This window comes from Malus domestica, chromosome 07 (genome assembly GCF_042453785.1).
Source record: "Malus domestica chromosome 07, GDT2T_hap1".
In the NCBI taxonomy this organism is placed as follows: Eukaryota; Viridiplantae; Streptophyta; class Magnoliopsida; order Rosales; family Rosaceae; genus Malus; species Malus domestica.
This window is the reverse complement of record NC_091667.1, coordinates 18289402-18314747: the sequence shown is the minus strand read 5'-3', so window position 1 is coordinate 18314747 and position 25346 is coordinate 18289402. Positions and strand designations below refer to the sequence as shown.

Below are 25346 nucleotides of genomic sequence, written 5' to 3'. Positions count from 1 at the left end.
TTAGGAAATAAAAAAGTATCTTGAGATTGATCACTTACATAGTATTATACTTTATGTCCTAAATTATCTCCTAAGTCTTTATGAGGGAATAATATCTAGATTTTTTTTTATCTAGTGGATTTATATTTTCTTGTTCAATTATGATTGATTTTTTTTTTCTATTTTTAGTTAGTCTTGTATCTTATTTTCTCTTAAATACCTCATTACAACGAAGAATGAAAAAGTATATGTAAAATTATGAAAAAAAAATATTCAAATACTTGGATAACTCAACAAATACCAAAAGGTAATCAACCAACATAAAGATGACCATGCGCTTCTCACGTGTTTAATTTTAACAAACAATATTATCTACATTAAGGAGGTGAGAGAGTGGGTTAAACCTCCTCATGGGCTAGCAATAATGTGGTTCAAATTCACCTTTGGCAAGAATCGAACCTAAAACCTCTCACTTATAAGTAAAGAGAAATATCAATAAACCGTAATACTATGTGACATCTCATGTATGTAATTTAGACGAAAAATTTTCTTACATGCGTAATCTAGACGATGAAACCGGGTAGGACCAAAACTCTAATTTAATCATAATTCAGACTCATATTTAGTTGAAAATCAAAAGGTATAAAATGTGAAAGTTGTTTTTTCTAAAATTACTTGCAGTAACTTGTGTAAAGTATGTTTGTGTTGGCAAATACAAGAGTTGAATGATGACAACGAAGGGAGAAATGTCAAATCAAACTTTGTTGCTATGTTCGTAAGTCACGAGTCAATAAGTCATGACAAGTTTAAAATCAATAATGATAGACAATGATCGGATCGAATTGACAAAAGACCAAACTAACTGTGGTGGCTTTTTTTTTATTATTTTTTTCTAACAAACAATATTATTTAAATTAAAGAAAATAAGGTGACAATAGCGATTTTTTAGGCCATTTAAATAAATTATTTCCCCATTTGGAATAATAAGCTTTTCGTTTGATCCAAAACTAGATAATAATTTTACTATGTAAAGCTAATTATTCTTTTCGCCATGAAAATGCTTCTCTAAAATCTACTTTTATTTGTAAGTGTTAAGAGAATGTTCATCGGTTGGTGGAAGGCAAGGTTAAGGGTCCAAAAGATGATTTCTAACTCAAAAAGTCATATCCGCTAGTCCAAATTAACAAGGACAATCCGGCAGTTTCTGACACGACACGAAAATAACGGGTTTCGAATCAACACGATAACTTATCGGGTCATTATCGGGTGACCCGTTAAGAATCCGTTACCAACGGGTTCTTAACGGGTATACACACGGGTAACATGTGGGTAACCCGTTTCAACTCGTTAAGAAAAAATTTATTTTGATAATTTTAAAGTTTAATTACTAAAAGATTTATTATAAAATACAATAGCCATATTAATATATACAATATAATCTATATTAAATATATAGTTTTGTATTATTATTTTATATAAGTTTTAAAAAAAAGTTTTAGTGAGTATTTATTTTTATTATGAGAGTTCCTTATTATCATTACTATGATAAATTTTACTTAACATGCTGTTGTCTAAAATTAAAATAAACTAATATAGTATTTGTATAGGCAAGAACTAAGAAGACATACATACAAGTATGAAAAATGTGAAAGAATATATAAACACTCGTGATTCATCACTATTCCTCCACAAGTAGATAATGGTTACACTTACATTATCGTTTAGATTTTTAAAATCCTCCAAACCTTCATGAATAATGTTTTTTATTTTAGGGTAAAATTAATAATAATTATTGTAGAAGTGTAAAAAATGTAAAAAAAAAATATACAATTACTCATAGTGACAAACTTTACATTTTTCTTGAAGGAGTCAACTTCAAAATCCAACACTATAATTCATAAACCTTAAATTTATATTTAACCGTCGATTGTCATTTACGCTTTATTCTTCTTACTGAATTTCATTTAAATTTTTTTTTTTTTTTAAAACATGATCATCTGGCGAATGTAAGAAGATGAACTGTTTAGATTTTTGATATCATGTTTCGATATTTACGATTAACTGAAATATGAGTTGATGTCATATAGTTTCTAGAAACTTTATAAACATCAAGCAATATTTTTACTAACCGTAAAACTCTGAATATAATATCAACGATCCAAACCGTTCATCTTCCTGCATCCTCTAATAGATCAAGTTTTCAAAAAAGAAAATCTGAAAAAAAAAACAAAAACAAAAACAAAATTTGATGAGAACAATGAAGCGTAAATGTAAACAACAATCAACGGTTAAATTTTGATCTATGATTTATATGATTATAGTGGCGAATTTTGAAGTTAAGTTTTTCATGAAAGTCGTAAAGCTTGTCATTACGAGCATTTTTATATATTTTTCTATATTTTTTTACACTTCTACATTAATTAAAAAACTATTAAAGACTTTAGGTAAGTGAAAATATACTTAAAAGAAAAATACGTTTTTATGTTTTGGATGTGATAATATGGTATGTACATACTTATTTAGTATTATGTTTTTCATTTGATTATTTATTGGTTTAAAATATATTTTCCTTAACGGGTAACGAGTTGGATCATATTACCTGTTAATATTATCGAGTCGATTTCGGGTCTGGTCATTTTACCCGTTTATTTTAATGGATGTTACACGACACGACTCATTAAGATATCGGGTATGACACAAAAACGATACGAACACGAAAAACACGATACGAATGACAGGTCTACGGTTTAGCACTGCCCATCCAAAGCCTGAGCAAGCTAAGCTCAGCCTTGTGCAAGGGGAAGATGATGTCAGCATGATATCATGCTGACACCAACCACTTTTTTAATTTTTTTTTTTTTTTATGTTAGGCACGTGTAAGTGTAACACACGCACGAAAATGATGAGTGGCTAACATCAACAAACAAAGATTGTATGCCCTCCTTGCTTCCGTGCCCTTCTGTTTTGAGTGATCACGGTTAAACCACGTCAACATTTTATATTGTTTTTTTATAAAAATAATAAGATAAAAATAAATAGTAATATAAAATATTAACGTGTCTTAACTGCAATGATAGGTCCTGCTGCAGGCCGACTCTACTGTAGGGTGAGCCCTGCTGCGGCATGCCAATAGCAGAGACCCAACAGCTGGTGAACGTGGCTCTGTGAGGGCCGTTCCAAACTGGCTTTGAAATCAGACAAATATTTTATTTTCATAGCATAAATTACAACGCATACATATATATATATATATATATATATATAGATTTATTTATTTGTGAATGGTAATTTCTCTTGCTCTTGCCCTTTTCAAACGGGGAGAGTTGCACATAAGCAAGTACAGTAAGGGCAACATTACTACGGCATGTTTCAAATTGCTCATAAAAGCGTTTTATGGAGAAGTACTTTCCAAATGCTTTTCTAAGAAGCACTTTGATATTTAACAAAAATTCCAACGTGTTTATTCCAAAACCTGCCCAGATAGACCGCAAGCGATGGATTTTTGGAGGAAATCTAAAATAAAAAGTGCAAGAACCTCCGCAAAAAAGTAATATAAAAACCAAAGAAAGTAAATCTGGGAATAAATCCAGGAGGCTTCATATGGTCAAAATTCACCTAACCTACCCATGCTGCCAAATCAAAGGCAAGAAAATTGGAATTTGATTCCATTTCCATTTGAGCGCTTCAAACAGAAGAAAGGACTTCTTCCATCTTACCTGGAACAAAATCTTTCGGCATAATTCGCCCCCTGTGGCAGCCAGAAATCGTGTAATCCCTTTCACTTAGATCGACACAAGGATGGAACAATATCAGCAAAACAAGTATGACCGAGATCAAAATATTCAACGAATCGCTAGAAAAAGAGTCAGACAATTTATTATGGTGATTGATAGAATAGCAAGCCAATACCTCGCAAAACAATTGAGTCATGGACTCGATACTATGAAAACATGAACACAAATGTCTTAAAAGGCTGCTCATAATTCTCCACAAACATCTACAAGGAATAATTCGCATTCCAGAAGATTTAGATATCCAACCTCCATGGGTACTTCTTTCACCGGATGGTCCTAAAGAAACTCAGTAATCTTTCTTTCCAAAGTTCTTGCACCAGAGTTGTGAAGGAATTGGGCGAACAGGATTATGTGGCCGTTGCTGCAATAAATATATAAGTCCTCTTAGAACTAATCATGACCATAGTTATGCAAATTTCAGTCATTCGACCATACAAAGGGAGTGGCACAAATCAATTCAAGAAGAACAGCATCTAATCCCACCAGAACTGTTTGCCTTTTTGAACAAGTAATTAAAAAATTTCAGCTCATGTTCATGCATTGTCAAGGAATATTTTTAGAATAGTAGCAATATTAATGAATATTAAGTATAAGGAGCATCCGAAAGAAATAATATAACAAAGACAACTTTTTGCAAATACAAAGGAACTAAAAAAGCTAACAGACAAGTAACTTCCTTTAGTTGCACAAAGTTTCATGACATATAAAAAGTATGACATAGCTAACTGACTAACAAACAATTCCTTCGATCCCGCTATATCTGAGGCACTAAAAATCTGTATGCAAACATGGATACATCTTGTCACACTTCAAAAAGGCCATGTATCTGCATAATCCTTAGCCTAAGGGCTTCAGCTAGAATGCACCATTTATTATTGACTGGCAGTCTAAAGCACCACATAAGGTTTACTCCCATGACAAGGAAACTTGCACTTTAGCCTAATTTTCAATAGCTTAAAGTATCAAACAAGCCTCGTAATTACTATTAGCAAGGTTTTGTATTTGAGTTTTCAACAGTTTAGCATACCAACCAAGCATAATGACCCCAAAATTGTCACATGTAAACTTCCAAATATGCAGAGAGTTTTTTTCAGAAACAAAAAAGAAAAGAGGATAAACCGCAACACCAGTACATCAATTAGAGGCATTTAATAACCAAAAAAATTAACCGGGCACATAGTTATGAACATAAGCAAGAAGCAAGATAATTTATCTAAGTCACAACTCACAAGTTACATCTTTGCGCACAATGTTTTTTATACTTAAAACAGTTAGTGACAGAAAATTTGCTGTTCCTGAACGTAGGTAATTAATGAAACTCAAGGCTTCATATGAAAAATAGAAAGGAAGAAACTAAACTATTCTTCTGGCCAATTGTCTGGAAAAAATAAAATAAAAAAACTTAGGGTGCGTTTGTTGCACTAGACTATCTCGGACTGGATTAGCATCAAGGACTAACCTAAACTAGCTTGGCATGGACTAAGTAGTACTAGAATTGTGAAACGTTTAGTGCGGTGCTGGACTAGGTAGGACTAGATTTTTATTTTTAATTATAAGAACTTCCACTTTCTTGTCTAAAAAACTAGAATACACTCTATAATAAAAAAAATAAAAAATAAAAAATAAAATCAAAGCCAAAAATCAGATCTTATGCCGAATACCAAAGAATCAAAATCTTGAATTTTCTATCTTTCCCGTCAAAGAGTTGAGTTGCAGCAATATACAAGGCCAAATTGACAAATAATTGCAGTGAAAAAAAATTAAAAAAATGCAGAGACAATGCTACATCCCATAAAAAAACAAAAGTGATGGGAGAGGTTGAAGAAGAAGAAGAAGAAGAAACTTGGAAAGGATGGAGCAGTTTTCTTGATGGATTTGATCAGAAAAAATTGTTTAGGCGTGTTAAAAATGGTGGGGGAGACCAAATTGGGAGTGGGTATTGGAGGCCTTGATGCGTTGTGGGCTGAAGCATTGGGATTTGAAGCTTGCAAGAGCTTGGCATCCATGGCGGTCACGACGACAACTGAAGCAAATAGTTGCCACAACGCCCTTTTCCTCCCAACAATCTGCAGATCCGACGCGAATCCCATCTGAGATTCAAAAACAACAAAGACCAGAACTCGCAGGGGGTGAAGCAAGGAGGAGGAAGAAGCCAGTTTTGAAAATGGATGTCGAAGTGGGGAAGAAGAAGTAGATGCGAGGGGCAAAGCGGAAGCGAAGCAGAGAACCAGAGATGGTCTTAGCAAGTCCCGTGGTCTGGGGAGGGTCTCGCTAAGAACTTCTAGCGAGGCCTCTAGTCCAAGCAAGTCCCCTTTAGTCTCATTTAAGTTAGTCCCAGCACGGACCAAACATGGGACTACATTAGTATGTAGTCCAATCCAGTCCAGTCAAACTTAGAGAGCCCAAACAAACACACCCTTAGGGCTTAAACATCTTCTTTTTTTTTCCACGTACAGAGGCTTAAACATCTGACGGTTCATTAAAAAAGGAAAATCATTTCTAGTATAAGGGTATCTCACACTAGGCTTGTTAATAGAGCATACTTATGTAGAAAATCATTAAGGGAAAGCCAAGAACAAATAGACCAGACCAGCTTCAAGTTACAAAACCTCATATCTTCAAACAAAAAATGTTATAAAAAACATTTCACTGCAAAGCCAACTTAAGTAAAGAGAAAACTAGGTAATCCTTTTAAGCGGATCTTAATCCAATTCTCTAAATTATCTCAAACGCTAGTTTTCATGGGTTTTCCTTCATGTTTGAGCATTGTCAATTTCTGAATCCTTCATCACAACCTCTACCAGCATCTTCTAAATCATTCAAAACACTCTTCTCATACCAATCTGTATCTAAGACACAGTTGTAGTATTGTACCAAACTCACAGCTGCTATGAATATTTCAATTGACCTAATCCCTTGTTATTAGCCCTTACTTAACCTAAATTTACTGTTTTCTCAACATTTTAAACCAAGGGCCTCCCACCCACAAGTTAACAAACGTACAGTGCCAGATCACAATGGCGATCTTCAACCCAGAATAGAATCAGTAATAACCAAAATCTGAAACACGTTGTATATAATCCACTATAACCAAACAACAACAAAGCTAAGTGGGGTCGGCTATAGGAATCCTAGAACGCCACTGCGCTCGATTTTGTGCCATGTCTTCAATATAATCCACTATAACCATGGAAAAAAGCAGCTGAGAGTTTCACCAAATATATCTGAAAGGTACGCTTAATTTCACAAAGTGAAAATCTAAACCTCAACTAAATCCAAACAATTCATGAGAACCTCAGTTCAGTCAAGCTTATAGTGCATTCTGATCCTAACAATTTTACAATCCAAGCTCCAAAACTCTACCTTCTTAAATTTTCTCGGTAACCAAACGGAAGTCTAACAAAATGAATACCAACAAAATAACAGAAACATAAAGCGATGAATGAGTTGATTGAGAAAGACCTCGAGCTCGGCAGATTTCATGGCGATAGGAATGCAGACAAGGAAGATGCCGGCCATGGCAATGGCGGTGTTGCGCTTCCAGTGCTTGGGCCTACAGTATGGCCCACCACTCATGCTCCACACCTTGGCCCTGAAATCACCGCCGTGGGCCCCATCTCCGTGTGCGTGCTCACCTCCTCCCATGCTCGATCACAGATACTCTCGCCTCTCTTTCTCTGTTGCGCAATTATAGGAAAATGGATCAGATACGAAACAATTGAAACCCTAATCAGACCAAATACACAAAAATATATATAGGTTGTGTGTGCGAATGGAAGGATTGGGGGGGTTTTGGTTGAAAGTGAACGAACCAGAGTGAAAGGGTTGTGAAGTTTGATTCAGGCGAAGAAGATGACAGAGGGCTGTGTTTGGCTGCTCAGTCTCAGTGTTATTGGTCGTCGTTTCGAACTATGGATTGGAAGTTACAAAGTTTCGGGTTGGCCCAAATGTTTTGATGGGTTAGGAGCCCAACTGGTTAGGGTGGCAAATGTTGAAATATATCACATTGACGGTAACTATGAGAAAAGAAGAGTTTAAATATCCTAACCTCACTCTAACGTATCTCTGAGAAAAGAAGAGTTTAAATATCCTAACCTCACTCTAACTAATACCGAGACATTTTGTGATAAAACCTCACACCTGACAACCAAGTTGGGGACAAACATCGATGTTGTTGCAAGTGGTCATTTGGCCCGTCTCTGATAATTTGACCACAAATTGAGGTGTTTCGTGTTTATTTTCCTCGAATACTTATAACTCTAAGGTGAGAGAAACAACTTGTGCCACTTCCACATGACATCCTATGGCAATGAAATAAAATGTGTGTAAATTTTTGTTCACAAATCCTTATTTCATTTGCACGCGAATGCCACCATGGTCATATACCCGGTCCATGTAAGTCCTTCTCATAAGGTGGAGGCTTTCGAATTTGAGAGCTCTTTGACTATGCAGTCTAACTGAGACATTATTGTCGAGTTTCTGACCAAAACATTAGGCATTCCATCCCCAGATAGAAGTGCTTTGTCGTGCTGAGTCAGTGATCGCCAACTCACCGACATTCTGTCATTAGTTGACCCCAAGAAGGATTAAATAGAAGCGATGAACATTGAGAAGAAAGGTAACACGAGTTATATTTCGTTTCATCGACCACGTATCTTGTGAGCCAGAAATTCAGAAGTAGCAAATTTGGTACAATATATTGGTAGTATAACATCTCAAGTTTCTTGGGTTGAATAATAGTTGCTCTCTCAACAATTTGAACAGCATTTCTTTTCCAATCAAGTATGGCAGAAAGGGACGATTATTCCTGGTGCTACAACTAGGAAGCAATTTACAGTACTTCAGGCCATCAAGACGACTTAGCCTCAGTTTCAAGCGTCAATCTGACACCGTCTCTAAATGAAGTTGGAGCAATACCAAGTGTCCGAACCAGCTTAGTTATATCCATGGATATGTCGGCAGGAGACATTACTCCACGATCGACCTGAAATTACAAATGCAATACACCGCTATCCCGTAAGTTTGCAGAAAGAGGAGAAAGAAAATGGCTGGACAATATAATTGTGTGTTTTTGATGTTATTTATCGTTGTCAACGCAAGGCAATGTGGAAATCAAGTCATCAGAATTCAACTTGAAACTGATGGGCCATATATTTGTTATTTAGAAAGTGATCTAATAAACGTGCTGATCACTACGTAACTCACACATAGCAAAAAAAACAAATGGTATAAGGTCTACGTACTGATGATGCAGACACTGATTTGATTAATGAGGGGTTGTATCCTTTAACATTGGCAACAATCTCAGCCATTTGAAGGCGGGATACCCTATCTGGTCCACCGACATTTAGTAGCACCTTTGTTTGCTTACTTTCTGCAGATTTACCACACATACCACAACCATGGAGACATAAGTAAAAGCCCCAGAGAGAATAGAAAGTAAAAACACCATAGAAACATTTTATAGCTCCACAGATTTTGCCGGTTCAACAAGTATGAAAGCATGAAAGTTAGGAACTTCATACCATATATCCATCCCTTGGACAGAGCTAATATGACAGCTACAACATCTTTTACATACACTGGACACCGGAACTCGTCATGGAAAAACTCGCTTGTCTTTCCTTTGGAGAGGACACCATCTATCCACTACATTCACATGCAAATCATTGATTAGACTCGAACATAACCTATCGATCGAATTTATTACGCTGTCTTTATCATCTTTATATTAATTTGTATTCTCTGGTGGGAATTTATTAGGTAGGTGAGCTCGTAAACTACAACAACAAACTAGCAAAAATTCAACCTAGGAATGTCTTCTATGTACCTGCCTACCTGGATTGGAAGAGATTTTGGAACCGGTGAGATTGTCTGTGGCCCAAAGATGATGCTGCTTCTCAAAATTGCAAAGTTTGAGCATTTTTCGGATATGAACTGCTCTGCTGCCACTTTCGATTTCCCATATACATTTACGGGAGCAGTTTCATCATCTTCCTTGTAAAAGGACTTCACCCCTTCATAAACTGAGAGAAAATCACGTCAGTCATGAATCACAATCTAGGAATAGATGACTCATATGAGCATAAAAATAATAATACAAGGATAAGTGGCTCAATTAGAAAAATTAATGTCTTAAATGTGGATGCATCCATGCTGAAATAACAAAGAGAAGTACCAGATCGTGAATCGAATGCTGAAAAAGGTCCTGCATGCTAAACGTTCTCGTACTGAAATAAGTCGTTCAGGTCATTAAGCCTAACTCATAGAATAGAAAGTGGATGAAAACCGCCATAATTAAAAGGTTCTTCCATTCAGGGATTAATTTATGAGATGAACAACTTCAGATACCAAAGATTCCTTTTGCAAAGCATAAGGAGGCTGGAAAGTCAACCCTTAAAAATCATAATCATCTGACACGGATACCCATGATCCTCAATATGCAGGACCTCTTTCTTCACTTGGGAACATTTGAACATCAATTTTAAACAATGAAGTTTTTATAAATACAACAATTCATCAAAAGTAACCCCTCCCCCCGTTTTGTTCTCCATCTAGTGTAGACAAAGAGCACACTTGAATACAAGTCCTAAAGTATACATATAGTGCATGCTTTAACGCAACAATATCTATCCTAATTTGTAGACATTGTCTGCCTCAACTGGCAAACCACAAGAATCTCAGAATACAACATTTTCATGACTGGGGAGAATCAAAGTGTCGTTTAGATTTTTATGAATGCTCTTAAAAAAGAAGTTGTATTGGCAGCAGTGGAGACTACTATCTGCTATTATTGTTCCTCCATTTCCATTTTCTTTTCTTATTTTTTCTCTTGTCTGGTTTTGTTGAGCCATTCTTACTCACAACAGCTTAAATAGATATGTATACTAATACGAATCTAACACTGAAACAGCTAAGAGGGACTTAACCTTGATCAGTTGACAAATGGATCAGAAGAGAACTACTCTCTTCAAAGCTTGATAACCAGTTCACAAGAGAAGATGGAACATTCACAGACATAGCAGCAGCAGGATCCATTTCACAGGCACGAGGTACGGATAGTGCAGCGCAGTTTATGACCACATCAGGCTGCAAATTCAACCAATACACTCCTCAGCATTTAAAGGTTCAATATTTGAGTTAAGTACTTGAAATCTAACTCATCTGTTCATTCAACAACTATACAAAAGCGTGTATACAAAGACGCGCTGTTTGATATTTTTAGACATTGTAAGTTTCCCTAAACAACTAATGGCTTCCACATGGACAGCGTCCTAAGCAATTATCTCAAAGATTCAAAGACCCCGTATGATAGCCAAGTAAATTTAGCAGCAAAAATGAAAAAACAGTGCAACCCACAACAGGAAAAAGCAAGAAAAACCCATTCAGCAAGCACATTGCATTTTAGCTGAAAATTTTGAAACCCAGTTTACCAAAATTAATATTCCATAGAACCCACTACTCCAAATTGCAGATTCCCCAGATTGAAAATTGAAAACCACGGATCAAAATCAGCATAATTAAGTAAAATTAAATTAACTAGTATTTAAAGAAGTGGAGTAGTGGGACGAGAACTGACCCGGCCAAACGTCTGAGAAATGGCTTGAAATCCATGGCCGGTCTTCAAATCGACTTGGAAAGGCAGCAAATGTGCGTCGAGCAACGCCTGGGGGGGAGGATTGGAGTGGTGGGTAAAGGCCAGATCGAAAGGGGAGGTTGATGTGATCCCTTTCCCTTCAATCTGTGAGAACCCTTGCAGTACATGCTGGCCCAAGTAACCTGTTCCCCCAACTACCAGAACTCTCTTCTTACTCGTCATGAAATCCCACTCTCTCTTGGTGTGGAAATTGGAAATGGTGGCGATTTGGGTTTTGGAGGGAGTGGTGGCGGGTACGTGTTCTTGGGTCGGAACTTGGAAGGTGGTACTTGTACGGTTTATGAGGAAATTTCTGCTGTCGGTTGTCACTTGTTCGAAAGAAGCATATTTTCCTCTGTTTTCTTCGTGTGCTTGATTTTAAAGCCGAAGAAAATGAAGTTTGAGGGGTGGGAAGAGCCGCTTGCTTAAAATGAATCACAGTAATATATTGTCGCGATTCATTTTAAGTTCTTGATGGTGAGATTCAACATTCATTGTTTTCTCGTAGATGATTTTAAAACACTTATTTTCTTATATGTGCACTCCTTTTCTTTTTCTTCCGAACAAAGATTTTGTTAGATTAACTATTGTCAGAGTTCGAATACACGTCATCATGCAAAAGCTTAACTCAAACTCAGAAATAAATAAGGATTTGCACCTTTAAAAAAACAAAAAAAAAAATAGCAATATGAGCTAAGTTTTATGCCATTTGCCTAAGCAATGAAGCAATGTCAATATGCTCACCTGTACATGTATCTTGACCAATTAACAAAATTTCTAAACGATGGCATATATCCTAAAGAGATTCTTCCATTTGAACTTCTCTCCAATCCATACTAGATGACTACAACTTCTCCTTTTTGTCTTTTCTTTTTAACAAACGATAGCATTTACACTAAGAGAGTGAGGAAGTGAATTAAGTCTTATAATGAGCTTGTCATAATAATATGGTTCAACTTCACATTTAGCGAGAATCGAATCTAAGACCTCACTTATAGTGAAGAGAAATATCACTCAACCGCAGTACTAAGTGGCTCTTTCATGTCTTCTTTAATCTTTCTAGTGTGTTTATTTATTATTATTTTTTTAGAAAGTACATTTTTCTTGTGAGAAATGTAAAATGAGATTTTAAAGTGCTAATAATTGTTTTCTTCTTTTAACGTTGATAATTTTACTTAATAAACTAATTTGTAGCCGAAAGAAGGAAACGAAATAGTGATGGTGAGAGAAAAGGTGAGATAATGGAGAGTTCTAGTAGTCAGGTTGGGTGTGAAAGTCATGAGAAAGAAGAAAAGTCAAGCAACCAACAAGAAAAACAGCAACCTCTACTTCCCAATAAGAAATGCTCTCATTCACACGTCCAAGAAGGGTCGACCATGAGAAATTGGGGGCTCTAGGCGAGCTTTGAAGTGGGATTCTAAAGTTATTTGACATCCTACCCATTGTACATTTATATGTATATAAAATAAATAAATAAAGTTTCGTTAAATACATGAAAAAATTTATTTCTGCAAAACAAATCATTAGAATTAATATCAAAAGAAGAAATATATGCAAACATTACTTAAATATTGCATTTCTCGAGTTTTTAGACGTAAATGTTCTAATTAAGTTTACATAATCTAACTTTTCAACCAATTCTTTTTCAACAGACAAAATAATCAACCCATGCAATCTTTCTTGTGACATAGTTGATTGAAGATATGATTTGATCAACTTTAATTTTGAGAAACTTCCTTTTGTAAAGACAATTGTAACTGATACGGTTAACATAATACGATAACCAACCCATGCATACATAAAACAACCATCCATTTGTCTCAGATATTTCAACACATCCGTTGCCCGATTTATTTCCTTCGGTAAAGTTTCTCCCAAGATTCTTAGCTCTATAAATAATTATTTCCCATCAATATCAGAATGCTCACCATGTTTCAGAAATCCTTCAAGATTGATACAAAAACTCTTCAAGCTATCATTGTCTGCATCTTTTAATTTCTTCAAATTAAACAAAAGCCCAAAAATTTCTTTGTATTTCTGAAATTGTTCAAATCTAATATCAAATGAAGTACAAGCTTGATCAACTATATAAATGAAGTAATCAACTTTAAAAGCTTCAATAGCTGATTGTTTTACCACTTCACTATCACTCTATTCAACTGTTTATTTCTTCGAATAATGTGTTTCTCACAAAAAACAGGTTCATTCCCCATCTCTCTTGACATTTTCTTAGCTTCAGTTGTTGCCTCCTCAAATCCAATTTCTCTGTACTGATCAAGAACGAATATAAGTCATTTCAATTAATCAGTAGCAACATCAATATGCATGCCTTCTTTTTGAAGAGTTTCGCTAACAATATTAATAGCAAACAACAAGTCATGCCTTCTCCAGCTCATGAATTGCTAGGGATTTGACTTCACTCTTTAACTTAGGATCTTCATTAGTATTTGCCAAGTGAATTAAAGCATCTCTTATCTGTTGAGCGCTTTCTCTTATGGGTTTAACATTTTTGATACGACTTTCCCAACGAGTTTGTGACAACGGTTTGAGGGTGTGATTTCCTTGCACATGATCTGTAAAAACTTTTCATCGCTTTGTAGAGGATGAAAACTTCATAAAAAACTCAAAATCAAAATCAAAATCAAACATGCAAGAATAAAAATTAAATAAAATAATTACCACTTTTCTTCCACCATCTTCTTCTCCGGATCCTCAGATTGCAAAACATGTATTCCAATACCATACCCAAATAACCTACAACACAACATATGAGGCACATTCAGCATAACCTCATAAAAATGTTAATTTGTTGGGTAAAAAATTCCCACCAATGCATTCTTATACAAAAATTTCTTTAAATATTGATTTCATGCAATCCAATAACTAAATGCTTAACTCAGGAAGAGACAAAAACTTTTGCACTATATTTCTAACATAACTTAAGCCCTACAAATTTCTTAAACCCAAAAATGATATCTTAAGCAAAACCCATGAATGAATCCAATTCAAAAATTATATCTTCCAAATAACATCTCAAACAATAGCCAAGTGATTAGACAACCTCAATCAAAATGTGGAAGCAGTGTAACAAAAAGAACTAAATGCAATTGTTTAAGAACAAGGGTTTATTAGGTTAGCTTATCACTGGTAATCTAATTATTCTAGACTGGTTGTCTAGGGCTCTGATAATAGCTTGCTTGATTCACCAGTAGACGTACGTTGATAACTTCCATCCTCGCTTATGATCAAACTTCTGTGCCCCTCGAAGAAGCCAAATGCTCCCTTCCTGCATAAATAGATTAGTTTGTTGAAGAACTTACGGAAAGTGTTGGATAAAAGTAAAAAAATGTAAGAACCTGAATCAGGTCTTGAAAGCTTAACCATTTGCCTTGATAACTGCTGGCAACGTAGACAATAAGGGGTGGTTTGGGAGTGAGGTGCTTAAAAAAAAAAACATCCATGAAAAAAAGCTGTGAGGGTTTTAGGTGTTTGGTAAACTGAAGAAAAATGGCTTATTTTGGAAGCTACTGTGAGAATAAGCTGAAATCAAAGGAAAAAGCTGAAGCTGTTATTTGCAGTTTTGGAAAACTGGCTTTTTTTCAAAGCACACGGAGCTACAGTGCTCCTTTAATGAAAAGACCAACTATCTGACTGCTTTTTTTTCCAAAAGCACTTTTACAAAAAAGTTTACCAAACACTCTGCTGATTTATTTCACAGCCGCTTATTCTCACAGCACAGCCGCTTATTCTCACAGCAATTTTTTTTCAAAATACAGCAATACCAAATCAGCCCTAAGTCCCTGTAGCTCCTAATGATCTTTTCTTATGACTTTCTTTTCTTACAAAGCACCTTTACAGAAGCCTGCTTTAATGTTGTCGCTGGTGCTAGACAACGTACCAATCAAACATTGAACAAAGAAAATTATCCTCTTAGACTAGCTAATGATCATTGCTTTGTAAGTCATTGTCTCATCAACTACCTAATTAAAGGAAGAGTCCACATACACTTCTAATTAGCTAGTTGATGAGACAATAGCTTTTTAGATGTGACTTGTGAGCCTATATATTGACTATTGCCTTGATAAACCTAGTGATCCGTCGACCATGCTAGCCCTTTTCTTTTGTGTTGTAATTTATATGTAATTATAATTGATGAGTTAATGGATATCCATATTGATCCTTCAGTTATTTGTAAACATACCATGAGAAATAGCTGCTTGAAAATGGATTGCAGTTTCATTTGAGTTGGTTAATAGGTAGTTAAGTTCATTAATTTGTCAGAGTCTGACCATTTGTTTGTGGGGAAATGACAAACACATCTCTCGCACACTTCTACTTAATTTTAGCCGTTATTTTTATTTGTTTTATTCAAATCGACAATAAAAAATAAATCAGCTTTAAAAAACTAAAAATGATGTGTGAAAATCACCTCCGTTGTTTATTCTAGTTTGGGCTTTGTTTTTGAAAGGGATGTGATATCCACACACCCCTTTTAACTTCTTACACATTCTTTTAAATTTCGGCCGTCAGATGAGATGAATTAAAGAATATCAAATGAAAAAAATTATTAAAAAATGTATGAGAAGTAAAAAGAGATGTGTGGATTGCACACCCATTTTTGAAATTGGTTTCCTCTTTTGGGCTTAATAAAATTTTATTTCAAAAAATGAAAAAAAAACTAAAATACCGAAGATATTCACTGCCGGCGCACAATGGCACCCATGAACTCGGCACCTCTTCTTCTTCGGCAATCTCTCCCGCCAATATCATCCCCAATCGAAACTCTGAAACCGAAAACTCCACTGCCAGTGCACAATAGCACGCTCGGCGCACGAACACCTGCATATTCACCTTGTTATATAAGAGTTTGCACTGGTAAAACAACCAGAGGAAGTGGAAGTGGAAGACGAAGCAGAAGAAACCCAGATGACTACCATGCCACTCTCACAGCTCTCAATTCCAAAGGCCGATTTCCCAGAAAATCCCTCGGCCAGGTTTCTCATTTCCTTCTCTCTCTCTCTCTCTCTCTCTCTCTCTCTCTTTTCCCAGAAAATCAAATTTTTCTTTCTTTCTTTTCAAATTTTATGTTTGGCTGCTGAGAAAATGTGTGGAATTGATAGGATTTTAAGATGTGGGTTTTGTTCCAATTATGTTTTCGTATATGTTTGCCAAAATTTATTGTGTGTAGTAAGCTAGAAAGGGTAAGCAGCATCTGATTTGTTATAATATATTTGGTTCTGAATTTATTTAGTTTGTTAAATTTTGGTGTATTTGCAGCATTATATGTTGGACTCTGAAATCAACGATGAGCTCACTGCTGCGGCCGATGTTGGGGAAGGTGATGTGGTGTTAGAAATTGGGCCGGGAACAGGTTCTTTGACTAATACTCTTATTAGTGCTGGTGCAGTTGTGCTCGCAATCGAAAAGGTTGTATTTGTGTGTGTGTTTCTTCTTTCGTATGCAATGGGTCTTTGAATTTGAAATTCTGCGAAAAGAGTGGTATTTGTCGCAATGTCAAATTGTTTTGGTGTTGTGTACTGATTTGGAATAATGTTTTATGTGCTTTAGGATTCACACATGGCTACTCTTGTGAGTGAAAGATTTGCGCAGACTGACCGGTTGAAGGTAAACCACATTGTGTTCACAAATGTCCTCAGAATGTTATATTTTGTCGAGCATTCTAGAGGACCTTGGTAGTAGTACATTTCTAAAGGTATTCTGATCTGGAGCAAGATCCTATGAATTCTGGACATAATGGAATTTAAATGTTTATGCTACTCCTTATGTTTACTGCTGATGCCATTGTGAATAGCAACTCAAGTTCTTCAACTGAAACCTGTAGGTTTTGAACGAGGACTTTGTAAAATGCCACATTCACTCACATATGTCGTCCTTATTGGGAAGTATAGAGCCATCTGGTCCAAATTCAAGACTTGCAAAAGTGAGAACCCTGCTTGATTGCTTAGAATGAATTTGACTTCCTAATGACCTGCTAATTTCTCAACGATGCATGCTCAAATGAAAACAGTTAGTCTTTTTACATGTTTACAAGTTTACAAGAATCTAAAATAGCTCATTCTCTTCATTGCAGGTAGTTGCTAATATACCCTTTAATATAAGTACAGATGTTGTCAAACAACTTCTCCCAATGGGGGACATCTTTTCTGAAGTTGTTCTCTTACTCCAGGTTGGAATTCTTTATTAATCTATGATTGTAAAGGTTTTGGTTTTCACTTAAATGTTATCTGGATTGTATATCTCATCCGAACATAGCATGAAGCTAAAAGCTTAATAGGATAGGGAAATGGGGGATAGTAATAAATTTGGATCTTTTAGGGCGACTCCGGGTTTAAGTTGTGGAAACAGCCTCTTTGCAAAGCGAGGGTAAGGCTGTGTATGGTAGACGTTCCTTCCCCCCCCCGACCCTCGCAAAGTGGGGAGCCTTATTGGCTTGGGGCCGCCCTTTTAGGAGTGGAACAAATCAAACTGGATCCATAGACTTCTGAATCTATGGATCTGATATGGGTCATAATTTGGTTCCTTCCATCACTATAATGGTAATGTTATTTCAGGAGGAGGCAGCTTTGCGCTTGGTGGAACCATCTTTGCGGACATCCGAGTACCGGCCCATCAGTATCTTCGTCAATTTCTTTTCAGGTATCTCTATCTTTGTATTTAAGTTGTACATATTAGGCTATTGATCATTTAATTTAATTAAATTTTACTGAAAGACTGAGATGAGTTAGACTTACGGTCTGATAAATGTCATGTTATTCCTCCTTTAACCACTGTTGGCAATCGAGTATTAGTATTCGTAGGAGATATACAAGATAACAAGGAGAAGACATCAATGTTTGTTACTGAAGAGTTCTGGCGCCGTACCAAGTTACTTTCAAATTATTCACATATTCTTTTTTCTGACCTGGGTTCTGTTTGTCATTTCCCTTTTCAGATCCTGAATTCATAATGAAGGTCCCAAGGACAAAATTTTTTCCTCAGCCTAATGTAAGAATTTATAATCCCCTAGAGGAAAAAATTATGCCTTCTAACGATGTCAATTGTAATTTGCTTGATGAATTGAGAACATAACAGACCAATTTTTTTTAAAAGACTTCAACCGAATAGTAACTAACCACAAATGCAGATTGACTGATTTTGCTTATGTTGCAGGTTGATGCTGCCGTTGTTAAATTTAAACTGAAGCAACCTGTAGACTACCCCCCAGTTTCCTCTACTAAAAGCTTCTTCTCAATGGTTTGTTCAATTTCTGTAGTCGGTATCATTCTTTTAGACTATCATTACAGATTTTCATTGCATCAAGTGCATTCGTCCTCTAACGTCCGCAAGCAACAGAAGCTGAAATTTCAATCTTATTAATATCTGACACACAGTAGTACGGGGTTAGGATTTGAATAGTCATTCCAGTCAAAATATCAATATTGTGTCTAAGATGAAAAAAATGGTCAATCTCTTGTTATTTCCATGTATTATTCCATTATTTCATCTCTCCCGCAATACACAAGCTAAGCTTTGAAACCGTTGTCAAGTGTACACGATTTGATTGCCAGCGAGATTAATTAGAACACTGCCCTTCTCCTTTTTGCCCTCGTTATAGGATACCTTGTTTGCATTTGCTGATACAGGTCAATTCTGCTTTTAATGGGAAGCGAAAGATGTTGCGGAGATCACTCCAGCACATATGCACTCCCATGGAGATTGAAAATGCTTTGGGAACGGTTGGTCGTCCAGCCACGGTATTGATTTGCTATTTTCCTTTTCCTGTGCACAAAGTATGTGGGAAAAGGTTCTCTAAGCTCCTGCCTCAGAATCTATTCTACTAACTTCATTCGTATTCTTATTTTTTTTCATTTCCAGTCAAGACCAGAGGAGCTATCCACGGATGATTTTGTGAAGTTGCACAATTTGATCACGAAACAATAAGATTTGTGCTCTCCCTGAAGTATAGTTTCCCCATTTATGCAAGCGGGGTTAAAATAGTTTTAAGGGGACGTAGCTGTAGGCCAAAGCATCATTTTTTGCCCATGAACCATATGACAAGGTTCATAATGATTAATGCATTGTTTAAGGTGTAATATGATCCAACGGAGTCATAAATTTGTGTATTCTTTTTTTTTAAGGTTACCAAATTGTATGTTATTTGTTATGTCTTTGTTTTTGTGGTAGGATACAGTAAGAGGATCATATCAAATGAAGTTTATGGAAATCATTCAAGATTAGGGAAGTCTGGTTCGGAAGATCGGATAGAAAGCCTTTGGCAGGGAGACTCCTCTTCACTCATTCAAGCATCCCAAAAGTCGGAGTGCCGGGTAAGTAGTAAGAGACTAATGCTAGAAATATTAAGGTTGATGTTGATCCATGTGGTGCTAACTTTTGAGGGTAAATGAGTAAACAAAGTTTTACATTCATTGAATCACCCAAATCTTGCAACCACAAGGGAAGCATCAACCGTCGATTCATAGTTGATCTTATTGTGCGCCCCTGCTGCTTTCTGTTGCCAGCTTAATCCTTCATGTACCATGTAGACGCCATATATCACGTTTACGTTCTGTGAGTCGACTCGAGATGATAAACCATCTTATTTTTCAGAGATAAACATCGATAAGAGACTTCAAACCAAGCGTATTGAGTGATGTTATAGTGAGTGAACCCAACAACCAATTCTGATTTGCTATGCTCTTTGCCGGCAATAGTGGCCATCATCAGCGTATCGAACATGAGTTGGGTTTCAATTGATTTCTTATCCACCATCTTCTTGGTACCTACATGGTTCACAGTTATGTCTATGATGATAATCTTCTTCCTTCCCTCATTTTCGCTCAGAAACATTCTCCGCAGCGCATGCGCCGTGGCTAACCAGGTCCAGAACTCAGGATCTGCTCTGGTATTTTCAAAAAGATGAGATTGCAAGTATGCAGGAATATCATGACCCAATAAACCATACCTGTAACCCAAAATTTTCTTTCATCTTGAGGGGAATTTGACGAACTATCATGAACGATGTAGGGATAATACTTGTAACTATACAGTCCTCACTAGAATTAGAAGCAAGTGAAAAGAGAATTGGGGAACGATGTGAAGAGAAATGCAGAGAAGATCATCGGCTTCCACAATCATTAGTATTAATAGAACATGCACAATTATAGTAAATTAGTAAGTAACATTAGCACCAAGTCTCCCCCTAAAAACCATTTCCATGGCTTAATTCATTACTTCAAAGTACATTAAAAGTGTGATGTATATGGAAATTTGAGAAAGCAAAAACCCGCTTTGTTTGCGTTTCAAAGTAACTTTTAAGTCGAAATAAGTTTTAGATGCTAACTTATTATGATTTTTGGCTAAGGTCATTCGTTGTCATTTCTCCCTGTCATTTCTCCAATATCCTCTCTCTTTTTGAGCTAAAAAATTGAAGTCCAGACACATAATTCAGGATTATGTTTTTGTGTTTTTGAAGTTTCTGTTACGATGAATTACTAATTAAGCAACAACGAACACCCAATTTTCATAATTTAAAAAGACAACTTACTTTAATGATCATGCAAGACTAAACAATAGTAAGGTAGTAACACATGAAAATTCGAATCTGATTAGTTTTGCCGATGCAAACAAGAAGAACGATATAGCACTAAGAATCCAAGTTTTACTCACCCTCCTCAATCAGTAGAGTCAGAAAACCCTTGAACCTGCAGTCCATGAACTGGGGCGGAGCTGTTCCAGTGTTAACTTCTAATTCGAAAGGCTTGAACTTCATACCTTGACTGCAAGGTGAAACTATATCAAAAAAGGAGAAATATAATCAGTCTTTCAACCAAACAATTGTTCTACCTGATGAAATTTTTTGAAAGGCGAAAGAATACATAAATCCGTTATAGTTCAAGTTAGCGAACAACCACATGGTGCTAGGCACTGAGAGACCTTGACCCTTTACATCCGGTCTGGCTACATATGCTCTGGGCACTAAACTACCTTTTTTCAGTGAAAAATGCAAAATTAAAAGGCACGAGTTTACAAATTGTTACCTGGCTTGGCATGCAAAATTCAGACTAATAACGTAACTGTAATAAGAGTAGTGTGTATACACATATTAGTCAAAGGAAGAAGGTTACAGAAACAGTAAGGCTGGGATGATTACCTTGTTCCAGAATGATATATCAATTGCTGGGAAAGAGGATATATGCTTATCGGTTGTACTGTTGCCCCCTAAGGGTATGAAAGGAGGCTGAAACCTTTATAAAGAGAGGGGGAAAGAACAAGAGATACCATTGCCGCATTGCGTATGGTTTTTCTTTCTTTTAACTTTTAAGTAACAGAAAAAGAGAGGAATGCAATTCTTCAGTTACAGGGAAGAAAGTCATTGAGAACATAACAGAACAATTCCATCAAAACTGTAATCTATTACTGATTTACCACGAGTACTGTAGATTGATGTATTTTTTCTTGTGCTGCAGATCGATGGTTGTTTCGATTTCCACACTCAAGATCATGCTTTTCAGAACATATCAAAAATTTCTTGGCAAAAAGTCAAGATAAACTTGTTCCTGCCATGAAGCAAGGGGCATAATTACTGCAGTCTCAACCTTATTGGTGTCCAGCGCACTGTAACGAGGATTAGAGTAGTCATTCTCCAACAACACATGAGTTATGCTTTGGATTCTTTCCTATGTGTAGATGATATCACTCTGCATTTAATGGGAAATCTAAGATGTTGCGGTTCAGTACAATGCACTCCCATGATGATTGAAAATGCGTTGGAAAATGTTGGTCAATTATATTCTGCCAACTCAACGTTGCGATTTATCAGCAGTCAAGACCAGAAGATCAATCCAGGGATGATCTTGTGGAGTTTCACAATTTGCATTTACAGTATCACAATATAGAGAGCATAGCCTGTTCTAGCACATGAGCTGAAGGATTGCAGCATTTTTCACTCAAACGCAAATGCAACAATACGTACAAGGAGCTGGAAAAACTCCATCAAAGTGTTCCTAGGAAAAAAATTAAACATCGGCAGACTTGTTAGAAGCAGCATATATGACCGATAAACTATGTTCAAAGGTTAGACAGTGATTAAGATTTGTTCACTGCATAATGCTGCAATATTACGAAATTAAGAAAATATATTATCACTCGTGTCGTTGTGTTTGTTATAAGTCCCAGTAAAAAGGTTGCCCCCAATTAATTTTTTTGCAGAGATATTGACAAGTAGAACAATTTTCTCATTCAACATATTACTACTGATACTTTCCTATCAATCGACGAAAATCCATAACCATCGAGTCCACAATCATACATTTCTATTCCATCACATAAACAAAACCATACATTAGAACAAATAGTAACCACAAAAAACTCACTGTATTCATGTCCTTGTGAATCGTCGGATTCATTGCAGTGCAAAACGCAACAGAACTCCTCTGTAGTTTCCCCTGTTTTTGCTCTGTTTCCACCCAGCTCAGCCATGAAACTGGTACACAAGCTCCAAAGCCCTCTCCTTTGAGCCATGAGGATCAAAACCCTTCACACTCCCCACAAACCCATCACCGTTCATCCGCCTCTCCTCCGCCAGGGCCGCCGCAGAAGGCGAAAGCCGCCTCTTGGGCCGCTTGTTCTTGATGAAGCAATCCCTCATCTGCTCCTCAACCATGTCAATTGTGGGCCTGGAATCCCCCTCTCCAAAGCCATCACAATCATCGTCGCCATCGCCATCGCCGACTTGCATGGGCTCATTGCCGGTGGCGGAGGAGAGGGAGTTCTGTCGCTGGGGCTGGGGCAATTTGTGTGTGGAGAGAAAATTGGAGAGGTGCAGGTGGGCTTGGTGGAGGGAGGAATGGATGTGGAGGAGGTGAGTGGGGTCGGCGGTGCAAGGGAGCTGTTTGGCCATAAGGGTTGCTTGTTCTAGGGAGAGGATAAGGTCGGACAGTGGTGGCGGTGGTGGTGGTGGTGGGAATGGTGGCGGCGGCGGTTCTGGGTCTGCTTCTGCCATGGATTCCATTGGAGAAGTCTCAATCTTTGCAGTGATCAGTATCTGTAGAAATCAATCAATCAATCAATCTGTTGTTTAACTGGAAAGTAATGAAAGCTGCTTCTGCTTCTCCAAGAAATTGTTTGCTTAACGGGATGACGACACTCGGAGATTCTAAGGATCAGAGACCGCGTTATGAGTTCGGGTTTTTGTTTTGTTTCTCCAACATAACTGGTTACTTCTTCTGTTTGCTTAGACTGCGTGTTGTCACTTCTCAGTCCTTCCAGTTAAGAAGCCGGGCGTTCATGTAAAAACCTTCTTTTTGGTACCGTCCATCCTTAAAATTAGAGACGGTTACTCTTCAGGTTTAGGTTAAAATTGATATATATCGTCGATATTATTAACACATTTATTAAATATCGAAAAACTCTTATATTTCGTCTAAACTAAGATTTGATATACCCAAAGTTTCATTTTAAATTTCCATCATTTCTATAAAAAACAACTAATGTCAATATTTCTACAAATTTGAATATCAATATTTCTACAGATACCAAAATTTTAAATTGCTTGAGATTTACTTTTTATTTTTTATTTGATTTTTTTAACTTTTATGGCTTTAAAACTTTTTAATTTTTAAGAGAAAATTATAGTAAAGGTTCCTTAACTAAATATCCATTACCATTGGTCCATAAACTCATCAAAACGTGCAGCTATGGTTATTTTCGTTAGAATTTTGTTAAAATGAGTTATGTTAGAATGACCATTGCTACAATTTGATTAAAGTTGAGGGATCATTTCTCCAATTGGGTTAAAGTTGAGTTACCCTTTCTATAATTTTCTCATTTGGTTTTCCATATTTGTCTCTCGATCCAGCCTCGTGTGTGGCACGACCCATTTTGACAAAAGTTCTATCGGAGTTGAAGAAAATGATCATAATTGCAGGTCTTGAAAAGTTTAGGGATCAATGATCGTGAATTTTTAGTTGATGGACCATTACTTTAATTAAATTAAAATTAAAGAACCATTGATGCAATTTCCTCTTTTTAATTGCAACGATATATTAAACTGTGGCGTATGCAAAGCCAACCAAATAGGGAAATGTTGATTACAGCCCAACCAAACCAATACGTACCAGCAAATCATAGCCCAGAATCCCATCAATGTAAAATTGGAATTCACTGTTTTCTTTACCTTTTCCTCAGGTCGTGAGATAAATACTCTTAACCGCGTAGGCTTTAAGCAATGTATAAAATATCGATGATATCGAAAATATTGGTAGTTAAAAAACACGGAAATTTTATTGGAAATATCGGGATATTATCGATATCGATAAAAATTGAATAAAAACCACGGAAATTGTAAGAAAAACTTGGAAATTTTTATTGAAACTTTACAGAATGTTTATTTAGTCAATTATCTATTAGTTTATCACAAAAAATTGGAAGGAAATGTATTATATGATGAATTTAACTGATTTAAGTTGATTATATAGCGAGCTGGCAAACATTGTGAGTGTAGAAAATATGTGGTAATTAATAAAAGAAGTTTAAACATGTCACATCCTAGCCCGGGTCCAACACATCCCAGGCCCGTTCCACCACCGTAGTACAATATTGTCCGCTTTGGACTTACCATTCCCTCACGATTTTGTTTTTAGGAACTCACGAGCAACTTCCCAATGGATCACCCATCATGGGAGTGCTTTGGCCTCTTTCTCGCTTAACTTCGGAGTTCCTAAGAAACCCGATGCCAGTGAGCTCCTAAAAGGCCTCGTGCTAGGTAGGGATGAGAATATACATTTAAGGATCACTCCCCTAGGCGATGTGAGATGTTACAAAACACACCATAATCATTTATATATAATGAATTAGTACAATATTTTACACTTTATACATTACATGGTAAGATACATGAGTGACTTATTACCCTTTATTTTTTTTTATTTAAGAATTAT

At 36.3% G+C, this 25346-nt stretch overlaps 5 protein-coding genes across 8 annotated transcripts; 1 reads left to right on the top strand and 4 right to left on the bottom strand.

The window, feature by feature from the left end:
- Nucleotides 1–3829: 3829 nt before the first annotated feature.
- Nucleotides 3830–7722, bottom strand: LOC103439139 (uncharacterized). The gene is made up of 3 exons (XM_008377691.4): nt 7586–7722; nt 7236–7450; nt 3830–4134 (listed from the first exon to the last, which is right to left on the bottom strand). Exons 2-3 carry the CDS (start codon nt 7416–7418, stop codon nt 4060–4062), a joined length of 258 nt encoding a protein of 85 aa, XP_008375913.1. The 5' UTR covers nt 7419–7450; nt 7586–7722; the 3' UTR covers nt 3830–4059.
- Nucleotides 7723–8379: 657 nt separating this feature from the next.
- Nucleotides 8380–11950, bottom strand: LOC103439140 (uncharacterized). Its single transcript, XM_008377692.4, has 6 exons — nt 11353–11950; nt 10703–10862; nt 9612–9799; nt 9299–9422; nt 9017–9147; nt 8380–8757 (listed from the first exon to the last, which is right to left on the bottom strand). The coding sequence occupies exons 1-6, from the start codon at nt 11590–11592 to the stop codon at nt 8623–8625; spliced, it is 978 nt and encodes a 325-aa protein (XP_008375914.3). The 5' UTR covers nt 11593–11950; the 3' UTR covers nt 8380–8622.
- A 4112-nt stretch (nt 11951–16062) lies between these two features.
- LOC103439141 (ribosomal RNA small subunit methyltransferase, chloroplastic) lies at nt 16063–22557 on the top strand. 4 transcript variants are annotated; one of them, XR_011583033.1, is made up of 12 exons: nt 16063–16403; nt 16687–16836; nt 16978–17034; nt 17252–17350; nt 17501–17596; nt 17982–18066; nt 18362–18414; nt 18580–18663; nt 19053–19163; nt 19285–19468; nt 19594–19736; nt 21876–22557. XR_011583033.1 is itself a non-coding variant. In XM_070825237.1 (10 exons), the coding sequence occupies exons 1-10, from the start codon at nt 16122–16124 to the stop codon at nt 19348–19350; spliced, it is 1083 nt and encodes a 360-aa protein (XP_070681338.1). In that variant the 5' UTR covers nt 16063–16121; the 3' UTR covers nt 19351–19573. The 4 variants fall into 4 exon arrangements, 2 of the variants coding, with proteins under 2 accessions (XP_070681338.1, XP_070681339.1); XR_011583034.1 differs by lacking the exon at nt 21876–22557 and having other exon boundaries at nt 19601–19840; XM_070825237.1 differs by lacking the exons at nt 19594–19736; nt 21876–22557 and having other exon boundaries at nt 19285–19573.
- Nucleotides 19767–22873, bottom strand: LOC139187670 (uncharacterized). Its single transcript, XM_070825240.1, has 3 exons — nt 22782–22873; nt 21076–21198; nt 19767–20303 (listed from the first exon to the last, which is right to left on the bottom strand). The coding sequence occupies exons 2-3, from the start codon at nt 21176–21178 to the stop codon at nt 19969–19971; spliced, it is 438 nt and encodes a 145-aa protein (XP_070681341.1). The 5' UTR covers nt 21179–21198; nt 22782–22873; the 3' UTR covers nt 19767–19968.
- LOC103439142 (uncharacterized) lies at nt 22623–23789 on the bottom strand. The gene has a single exon (XM_070825239.1). The coding sequence runs from the start codon at nt 23417–23419 to the stop codon at nt 22880–22882; it is 540 nt and encodes a 179-aa protein (XP_070681340.1). The 5' UTR covers nt 23420–23789; the 3' UTR covers nt 22623–22879.
- Nucleotides 23790–25346: the final 1557 nt, after the last annotated feature.